We start from the raw sequence: 11,364 nt of genomic DNA on the forward strand, positions 1-11,364 counted from the left end.
ACACTTATGTGTGTTGTGGAGAACTTTATATCAAAGAGTAATTGTATATTAAGAAAACATCCCAGCCAATCCAGATCAAGTCTATAAGTCCTATATTAGCCCATATGTCTGAAACCAATCTATAAACTCCTCTTCAGATTCACACAACACATGCAACGATGTCAAATACAGGAAGATCCGAGGCCAGTGGGTGGAAAATTTTGGGGCTCCTAGAGGCAGTGGAAGCATCTCAATGTTGGCAGGGGTCTCCATGCGGCTCCTCCAGGGGTCTAGCGTAGCTCCACGTATCTTGTCACAGGGAGATGAAGCAGAGCATCTGTGAGTATCTGGGCTCCAGGGAGCTATTTATTTATCTCCCTGGTTTATCTCCAAATGAGGCCACCAAGCTGTGACCTGATTGACAGGCTAGACTCCACCCCTTCGCATTTGACACCAGATTTTGTAACTACCACACCCACAAATATTTTTTGTGTTCCTGTGATAGATAATACCATGCCAGAGGTAAGCATTGTTTTCACTTATATCACACAACATTATGTGTTAAAGAACTGAAAGAATGTTAGTATGGTGAATCTGAGAAATAAGAGGGTAGATGAGAGAGAGGAGGACGCCAAGGAACACAGGTAACAGAACTTGGAGAATTGTGAGGTCCTGGCTCAAACCTGGGCTTTATATCTAAGTGACATGAGTGGCTATTAAAGATCTGAGCAAGACCATCACGTGATCAGATATACATATAAGCGACCGTCTTGATTGGGAATGGGATGGGAGGCAGTGGGGCAAGACTGAGAGTGGAAATAAAGAAACCAGTTGTGAAGTTACCAAATATTCTAGGAGGATGATATGATGGTGGTATAAACCAAGGAGTAGCATAATAATAAAGAAAAATCAATAGATTTAAGATTTATTTTGAAGTTCATAGCCACTCAATAAACCCTTATTTAAATTCACTGTTTCGAAGTAAAGAGTATAATTTTAAAGTCTTAATTACTTTTGTGGAGTTAATTTTACTGAAGCCTAAATGTTTTCCCCAGTACTAAATGGTATTTAAAATTTCTATGTTGGCAAAATGTACTTGATAAATTATTCACTTGATCTCACCACTTACAAAGGGAATATTGCTTAGACGTTTTACTAATAAATACCATTGAATTTTCCTTATGATATAGAAAAGATACCCTGTGTTGATTTATAAGTAATTGTAATGAGTTTCAAATTATAACCAAACATAAAAGTCTATTCACCATTTGCCTGTCAGTTTGCTGTACCATGTTGGTTTACATGTTCTTTCATTGCCAGAAGCTAGGTCAATGGTATGTCCAAGACCAGCAGGGTCGCCCAAATGAACAGATTTCATCAGGGCTTCCAGGCTAAGAACAGACTGTGAAGAAGGAACAGGCTGTCCACTTTGGAGGCTTACAGATATAAGTGGAACTTGGCCTGATACTGAAAACCTCACAAAAAGCGACAGAACATTGTCAGAGAGAGTTCCAGAAGGTGAGTGCTTCATGTCAGGGTCAATCAAATTATAGCTAAAGATGAGGTGCCGTCTCAAGATAGTCAGCCGTAATGACATGGATCACTGGATCGTCCTTTGCTGATGAAACACAGCTCAAAATGTGAAAAAACAGCTGCAAACACCAATTAATAATTGAATTTTGGAATGTACAAAATATGGGTCTAGGAAAACCGGAAATTGTCAAAAATGAAATGGACCACATGAAGATTAATATCCTAGGCATTAGTGAACTGCAATAGACAGGCGTTGGGCATTTTGAATCAGATAAAGGCATGGTTTACTGTACCAGGAAAGAAAGATTTAAGAGCAATAGCATCATATTCATAGTCAAAAGGATATTTCATGATATATCTTGATATATAATTCTGTGTGTCATAGGGTAATATCTATCTACATACAAGGAAGCCAGTCAATTCAAATTTACGCACCAACCACTAAACTTAGTGATGAATAAATTGAATTTTACTACCATCTTGTCGGAAATGGATCAAACATGCCTACAAGATGAATTGATAATTACTGTTGATTGGAATGAAAAAGTTTGAGATGAAGAAGAAAGAACAGTAGTTGGAAAATAGGGCCTTAGTGATAGAAGCAAAGCTGGAGATCACATGATAGAATTTTAGAAGACCAACAACTTTTGTGAAAATAAGTTTGTTCAACAACACAAAAAGGCACTGCACAGAGGGAATTCTACAAAAGGGATATACAGAAATAAAATTGGCTACATCTTTGAAAGTGCTCCTGGAAAAGCTCAATATCAGCCGATGAAAAGAGGCCAGGGGCAAACCGTGGAACAGACCACCAACTGGTCAAATGTAAGATTAGGTTGAAGCTGAAGACATTTAAATCAAGTCCAAGAGAGCCTTGGACATTACCTTGAATATATCCCACCTGAATTTCGAGGACATCTCAAGAACAAATGTGATCCATTGAACACTAATGCCTGGAAATCGGATGCGCTTCGGAGGACATCAAGAACGCCATACATGAAGAGAACAAAGGTCGTTATAAAGACAGGGAAAAAAGAGTAAAATCAAAGTGGATGTAAGAAGAGGCTCTGTAACTCGCTCTTATTCTTAGAGTAGCTAAGGAAAATGGAAAAATGGATGAAATAAAAAGATAACTGAACTGAAAATTCCAAAGGGCTGCCTAATAAGACAAATGTATTCTAATGAAATGTGTGAAGATTTTTAAATGTGCAAAGAGTTAGAAAACCAAAAAGGAAGGACAGATTCAGCGTATCTTAAATGGGAAAAATTCTAAGGAAAAAATAAAGCCTCTAATTGTAATACTGAAAAATTCTTTGGACAAAATATTGATTGATACACAACCTACTGCCGTTGAGTTGATTCCGACTCATAGTGACTAGGGTAGGAAGCACCCAATGAAGATGTAAAGAATACTTGAAGTCACTGTCCCCTAAAGACCTAGTTAATAGTTAATAGTTTCAAAAAGTAACAGGTGAACAAGAACCAACAGTACTGAAGGAAGAAGTCTATGCTTCACTGAAGGACTTAGCCAAATCAAGGCTTCAAGCATTGGTGGAACACTAATTGATATGTTTTAACAAGCTGATGGAGCACTGGAAACACTCATTAGTCCATGACAAGAAATGTGTAGGACAGCTCCCTGTCAAACTAATGGGAAGAGATCCACATTTGTACCAATTCCAAATGAAGGTGATCCAACAGAATGTGCAAATTATAGAATAATATCATGAACATCACATACAAGTAAAATATAGACTAATATCATGAATATCACATACAAGTAAAATTATTTCATGATATAAAATAATGTCATGAATATCACATACCAAAAACCCAACAATGGCTGCTGCAATACATTGAAAGGGAGCTGCCAGAGGTTCAGACAGATTCACAGGAGGATGTGGAACCAGGGAGAACTTTGCTGATGTCAGATGGATCTTAGTTCAAAGCAGAGAATATCATAATTATGTTTACTTGCGTCTTATTGACTATACCAAGGTATTTCCCTGTGTGGATCATAACAAACTATGGCTAACCTCGAGAAAAATGGGAATTCCAGAACACTTCAATGTGTTCATGTAGAACATGGATATAGATCAAGAGGCAGACTGCGTGGTTTTAAATCAGGAAAGGGGTGTGTTTGGATTGAATTCTCCCGTCATACTTATTCAATCTGTACGCTGACCAGGTAATCCAAGAACCTGGCTGTATGAAGAAGAATACGGCATCAGGCCTGGAGGCAGACTCATCAATAGCCTTCCATCATCTTCTGTGTAATGCAGAAGATAAATACCTTGCTGAAAGTAAGGACTTGAAACACTTGCTGATGAAGACCAATGAATGAACCTTCACTATGGATTGCAGCTCAGTGTAAAGAAAACCCAAATCCGCACGACCACACCAATAGCTGACATCAGGATACAGGAAAAAATATTAGAGTTTCAAGGATTCAATCTTACTTGGATCCCCATCAATCTTCATGGAAGCAGCAGTCAAGAGAGAAAATGACGAATTGCATAGGGCAAATCTATTGCACAATACCTCTTTAAAGTGTTGGAAAGCAAGAAGCTCACTTCGAGGACTAAGAGGTGCCTGACTCAAGCCATGGTGTTCTCCACTGACTCAGAAACATGTGAGAGTGGGACCCTGAACGAGGAAGACTGAAGAGGAACACTTGCCTTTGCATTAGAACGCTGGAAAACATTACCGAGCGTGCCATGCACTGACAAAAGAACAAGCACATTTGTCTCGGAAGAAATATAGGCACAACACTCTTAAGAAACAAGTGTGCTGCCATGTTATCTTGTGTATTTTGGACATGCTATCAGGAGAGACCATTCTTTGGAAAAGGACATTCTTGGTAAAGTGGAGGCTCAGCAAAAAGAGGAAAGCCCACAGCAAGATGGATTGACACACTGGCTGCAGACAAACATCACAATTGGGAGACACACCAGGGCAGGGCAGTGTTTGTTCTCTTGTTCTGCCGGTCACAGTAAGTGCTGAACAAACTCAAAAGTACCTAACAACAACAACAACAACAACAACAACAACAACATAAATGTCCACATTGATTCCTTTACATCCTTAAGAGTCATGGTGTACAAAGTACTAAGATCAAATCGCTCCAAGACATATTCTATTGAACGCCCCTTACCTGTGCTGTAACTGAATTATACAATTAATTATATGGTACAAAATGATAAAGGACATTTACATAAGGTTTACATGAACATCCTATTATTAATCAAATATATATATTATCTAGTTTATTTTTTGAACAATAAACTATTTCTTTGAAGAGTCTGATCATTTTGTTCTTTTCTACATTGTGGAGGCTTGAGGGCCACTTCATAGTCCTCCTTCAATTGGTAAAACAGATGGAAAAAGACTAACACCAGATCGATGGTTTGGTTTATGCACCCCGGGGAGATGTAGAACCTAAATACCAAAACCCCTAACAACTTGGTGTAGCACCGATTTGAAAGGTTTCTTTCATACATTTGGGAAAATGCCTACTTTTTAGTAAGTTTTAATACTCTGCACAGGTCATCAGGATAACTCAGTTAATTCTGGTTCTGAATTTCTTCAGTAAGTGATTGTTTCCTATCCAATTCTCAAATAACTTAGCAATACTTGACTGACATTTAGTGCACATATATTGTACACAGGGCATGAAGGAGCAGAGAAGTGTTATGCTTATTATGCAAAATATCTTCCGATGTCACTATGTCAAAGATTATCCTTCCTGGCTGTTTTCCTTGATGACATGCATACTGGATTTTGGTGAATTCAAATGGAGCAATGAATGAAGACACAAAGGAGCAAATAAGTGAAGGGTGTTAAATTCACTCTTGTACTCTCCACTGTGCTTTTGTGACTTACATTGTTTTTCATGTATTTTTATTTCAGCTGAAAGAGACATCAGTGTCTACTGTGGGGTGCAAGCCATTACAATGAAGATTAATTTTTGCACTGTACTTTTCTCGGGTTACTCGGAAACCGATCTGGCACTGAATGGCAGGCACGGGGATGCCCACTGCAGGGGATTCATAAACAACAACACTTTTCCTGCAGTGGTCATTTTCGTCATCAATCTCAGCACCCTGGAGGGCTGCGGAAACAACTTAGTGGTAAGCTGAATGTGAAGTGGTGTATGGTGGCTGGGGTCATAACGTAAACATTTTTTTTTTAATTATTTCATTTCATGAACTAATCAGAAGCCCAATTTATCTTTCAAGAAAAGAAAAGCCACTAAAAATGAGCAAATCGCTTTCTTTGCTGCTTTCAATTTCCAATCCCAAACACACAATCCTATCTTCCAATAATGGCTTTGTTTATAGTAGGTAGGGGATTGAGGGACACCTGATATTTGGTAGGTGATTGGCTGAGCTACTGCAGACAGCATTATTTTGTGTGGATGACTTTGTGTATGACTATTTCCCTGCAGTTTATCATTAACCATTTTCCTGATGCTTTCTATAGAAGTGTCTGTCCATACAAAAAGGATTGTTGCAGTAAGCTGGGTAGTGAACCACTTGGCTTATTGCTTCTAAGGGACCTCATTCCGAGAGAAAGCTGAAGGGTGGGAACTTGGAATCCTGTAGGCTTCACTATACCAACGAACAAGGAATATCAGTAAACAAGAACGGGCGGCATTTCTGATTGTAGTAATATTCTTCATTGTGGGACTTGTTTTGCATTTCAAAATGTTTATTAAACCCCAGTAGTATACTCTCTCTAGTCGTTATTCAAAACAACAACAATAACAACAAAACACTGTTCCAAACATTCCCACCCTGGATGAGGACCGCTGGGTGATGTAATGCTTTTACTTATTCATGCATCGAACACTCACAAATAGAGCTGTGTTATTGTTAGGTGCCATCCAAGCTAATTCTACGTACAGTGACCCGACTTACAGGCCTGCCTGGTCCGATCTTACAGCATCTTCACAGCTGTTGTTGTTTGAGCCCATCGTGGCAGACGGCGTGTCATCCCACTCCATTGAGGAGCTTCCTCTTTTCCTGACTCTCTGCTTGACCGAGCATGAGCCCCATCGCCAGAGATGGGTCTCTTCTGAAATCACATCCAAAGCGGAGGAGACAAATCTGTCACCTCACTTCTAGGGAACATTCTGGCTAGACATTTTATAAGACAGATTTGTCCAGGCTTTTGAACTCTGTCATATATTCAAAATTCCTTGTCAACACCATCATTCAAATGCATCATTTCTTCTTCAGTCTCCGTAAGTCATTGTCTAACTTCCCTGAGCAGATGAAGTGACTAATTCAACCATGACTTGGATCAGGCACACCTTAGTGTGGGATAGCTTTGCTTTTTAGGGTGGGTGTTTGTTAGATTTTCGGAACACAATTAGCCATTTGATTTGTTGCTTGTTGCTTCCATGTGTATTGACTGTGGAACCCAGTAAATTAAATCCTTAATAACCTTTCTCCCTTTATCATGATGCTACTTCTTCGTCCTGTTGGGAGGAAAATATTTTTCTCCTTTATGTTGAGTTATGCCCAGCCTCTCAGCATGAAGAGAGAGTAAGGAGGGTGCATGGTGTAACCCTGATACACACCTTTCCTGATTTTAAACAATACAGTGTCCTCTTGTTCTGCTTAAACAAACTTTGTTTAAGTACAGGTTTTGCATGCACACAGGGTTCTAAAATCCCAGTTTTTTGCAATCTTACCATAGTTTGTTACGATTGACACAGTCAAGTGCCACTGCACAGTCAATAAAATACAGTTAAATGCCTTCCTCGTATCCTCTGCTTGCAACTAGGATCTATCTGATATCAACAAGGGTTTGTCTCATTCCATGTCAGCATCTAAATTTGGCTTGCATTTACCTTGCCTATTGATCTATTGTTGCAACCACTTTTGAAATATTTTTAGCAACTTTTTACTTGGGTGAGATAGCAACGATATTGTTGATAATTATATTGTAGATCACAATATTTTTTCCTGCAATGGACATAAACAGGAATCTGTACCAGTCTATAGGCCAGGTAGAATTTGTCTTCAAATATCTTGGCATAAATGTGTGAGTTCTTCCAGTATTTTCTGATTTTGTTAAAATGTCTCAGTTCGTGGCTTCTTGTTTTTTAATCAGTGCCTTGAGTGTAACTTGAATATCTTCTTTCCACACCACTGGTTCTTGATCATACGCTCCCCGATGAAATGATTAACATCTTACACATTCTTTTTGGTACATAATGTATTCCTTTCTGAGTTGTTCAATAATTTTCCCATAGAATTCTTCAATACTGAAACAGGTATTGAGTTTAAAAACATTCAGCGTGTTGTTTTTGCGTGTTCTATTTCCATGTCTTTACATATTTCAATATCTTACAAGCGAAAATATTGCTACAAAGACAAAATTTGTTATTAAAAAACAAAAATATCAAAATGTGAATGTATTTTTCTGGAGATATCCTATATCTGAATCTAGACACTTTTAAAGGTGGTGCTTCTAATTGTTCCCCTTCTCTGAATAATTCTGTGCTTCTTTACTTTTACCGAAAACGGCAGTTTCATTATCCTCGAGGCCTCCGGGTATGTTCTTTTACCATGGGCGTTTGGGAAAAAAGTTTCAAGGGGCAAAATACACGGTTTCAGGTGGATAGTGAAAGGTTTTTCAAGAAATGCCTATGGGACAGCACTTGTTTCCTTTCTTGACACAACTTTTCTGTCCTTTTTTCTCACCAATGTAGGTTTTAATTTTCTTAAATTTGGGGGGAGGGAGTAACTTCTTTGAAAGCACATCAACAATGATTCCCCCCCCAGAATAAGTTCTTGTAATTGTCTTTTGTCATTTAGTGAAATCTATCAAGCTCATCTCTTAGTAATTCCAAAAACCATTCACCAGTACTTTCTGAGCTGACATCTCTTCCTCAGCGTATCTGCCTCAAAGCAACTGTTTTGATAGGATCATTTTTCTTTTTTGAAGACACCCCACTGAAACTAAGCCAAGTGGATTTCTGTGAGAATGTTTCTGTGGTCATCCACTGATAGCAGAAACACGTTTCAATATGTGTTGTTTGGAAATAATCCTGAATATATGAACTGGAACCCTATTAGTAATACTTTTCTACTTATCCTTATATAACAATATGGTCTCTGAGTAATTAAATAATAGTATAAAGATGGGATTTTGGTGTGTGTGGGTGGGGGGACAGATTAGGTCTGTCGTGTAGCACATCTGTGTAAGCACTGCCCTGCTAAAAGCTAAGGTCAGTGGTTTAAACTCAATAGCTGTTCCGCGATAGAAACAGGAGGCTCTCTGCACCTGCAGAAGTTTGCAGGCATAGAAACCGTGTCCTGGCTCTCTCTGAGTCAAGAGCCGCTCAGTGGCAGCTGTTTGGTTTTGGTTTTGTTACATTAAGGACTCATTGGGTGGCGATTACGATTAAACACGTTGCTATTAACGGAGTGGTGGACCAAATACACGTAGCACTGTCTTGGTTGTTAGGCTGGCGATCTCCTGAAAGCGTCCGGAGCACAAGTCCTTGTAGCCCTTGCTTGAGTCAGAGGAGTTGGGATTGATGGCAGCCAGGACGAATTGTTACCTTGAAATTAAATTAGTCATGTTTTTCATTGACTTGTTTGAACATAATCTAATTGTTAAGTCCTAGTAAACACAAAAGGGGACTTGACAACTTAGTTTAGCAAGGAATAAGAAATTGGCTTTTACTCTCATCAGCTATTGTTTGTGATTTAACGGGAAGTTTTGGTTATTCGAAAAGAGAAGGTTTCTAAGACGTGGTGGGAGCAGGAACCAATGAAATGAGTTTTCTTAGATTCCACTTCTTTGTTTCTTCCCGGAGGGCAGTTAGAATATTGGATCCAGGACCGCTTCCAAGCCTGCAGGCTTTGGCACTGCTGATCCCTTTTATTAAAAACGTTTATTCATCCCTGAGTTTTGTACAGAAAGGTTATGAAGTGGGCCTCGGAGAAACGATGCCAGTTGATTATTAAACGTCTGTGTCTCCTTGTTGGAGGGAGAGAGCCCGGGTAGCGATCAGCAGCATCTCCGCTCCTCCTCCCACCTTCCTGGTATACTTTTCCAGAGTTCAGTCACTTTGCCCTGCTGTCTAGAAAATGAGTCAGAAGACAAGACAGGGTTGGGGTGGGGGGACTAAAGGCATTTTCCTTGTTCACCTTTTGGCAGACCAAAGAAAAAGAATATGTTTATTGCCAAGATGCTTTGACCTTTTGGATAACCACTGAGCACTTAACCATTGTGCTATCAGGGCCCCTTTCAAACAAGGAGGGTTGTATTAGCAAGGGTTTTCATAAGCCATGCTGTGAAATTTGTGTGTTATTTACGGGTGTTGTAGCACTTGCGACCTCTGTCTCCTGTCTTATTTATGAACCACGAATAAAGTATTTTGAAAAATATAAAGCTTCATTTAGTTAAGAAATAATCACTTATAAATAGTATTATGTGTGCATAAGTTCAAAATCATTGCATATTATAGTTGAAGCAGGCTCTAGAAATTATGTAGTCTACTGTTTTTAATTTTGTATCTCAAGCACATGCATTTTTACACAGTGTCATTGAAGTTGATCCACCATTCCAACAGGTATCCACAGTTCCTGGAGCCAGTGCTTATGGAAATGCATCTTCGATACAAATAGGAAATATTTCAGGATATATCGATACCCCAGATCCACCAACAATCATCAGCTACCTACCTGGGCTTCTTTACAAATTTAGTTGTAGTTATCCTTTGGAATACCTGGTTAATAATACCCAGCTTGCTTCGTAAGTGTACATTTTATTCTTGATTTCACATATTGTCTCATATTATGTTTCTATCTTTGTTTATCCTTAAGTGATATATTAAGATAGCTAGATATGTTGAGAATGATTGCACTCATGGAATGTAATAAGAACTATATTTGGTCTAAAATATATATGTATATAATAGTATTACCCTTATAAATAGCTCAGGATATATATGTATAAAATTAAATTAAAACTGGCCCAGACTCTAACTGCTGGATTAGTTAAAAGTCAGGTGTCTGCCCTGTGTTTTTCTTGTTTCCATCAGAATTGCCTGAAAACCCCAATGCTATAACTCAAAAGTGCCTGCCCCTTCTCCTGCTGGCTTGGTGGTTCTGGTTGAGTTTCCACTTTGCAGCGTGCTCGTCAGCACTCACCATTGACCTTAATTTCTCTGGAAGCCAAGTCTCCAGGCCTCCTGCTGAGGCATCGCCCTTGGCTATTCAGACCCTGCGTGGGTGCTGATAACTTCCCAGGAAAGAGGCAAGACACAGACTCCAGACATAGAACCTGAGGTTATCGTTTTTAGTTTATATAGTCTTGTACTTATTAAGTATTTGGGCATCTCATTGTGTGTCATTACAACATAATCATCTAGACTTGGCATATATCTTTGACAAAATAAAGGAAAGTGAAAATATTCTCTCTCTAATTTTCATGTTTGATGTAATAAAGGCCTAGTTATCCGTTAATGATAGTCACGAGGGAACCCAAGAAGATGTGGCAGTTACATTTTGCTTCAGTTCAGAAATACTCACGGCTGGTTTTAATTGCCCTATGATGAAAAACACTGGTCATAATTTCTTTTGCAAGAGTTCATACCAAACTAGTTCCAAGGAATTGGAGACTAAAGACATCTCAAAAGTCCAACTCTTCCGTGATGCTAGTCTGCGTCCTGTCTCTCCCCCACAACTCACCCCTTCAGTATGTTCTCTCATGTGTCTAGGTTCTGCAAAACACTACAGTGTCCCACAGAAACTCTCAAAAGTTTGAGGAACACTAGAGACACAGTGTGGGAATTGCACGCGATCTGATCCTGCCACACTGAGGCAAAGC

At 39.1% G+C, this 11,364-nt stretch overlaps 1 protein-coding gene across 1 annotated transcript in view; it reads left to right on the forward strand.

Moving 5' to 3' along the window:
* The window catches only part of ZPLD1 (zona pellucida like domain containing 1), a 45,594-nt gene that overhangs the window by 10,978 nt on the left and 23,252 nt on the right, over positions 1 to 11,364 (forward strand). Inside the window, exons 2-3 of the mRNA XM_004706380.2 lie at positions 5,422 to 5,642; positions 10,106 to 10,287. Of these exons, the coding sequence (XP_004706437.1) occupies positions 5,422 to 5,642; positions 10,106 to 10,287 (403 nt within the window). The remainder of the gene's footprint in view (positions 1 to 5,421; positions 5,643 to 10,105; positions 10,288 to 11,364) is intronic.

The sequence above is a fragment of the Echinops telfairi genome, unplaced genomic scaffold (genome assembly GCF_000313985.2).
Source record: "Echinops telfairi isolate 266 unplaced genomic scaffold, ASM31398v2 ScPeMD7_6;HRSCAF=24_0, whole genome shotgun sequence".
Lineage (NCBI taxonomy): Eukaryota > Metazoa > Chordata > Mammalia > Afrosoricida > Tenrecidae > Echinops > Echinops telfairi.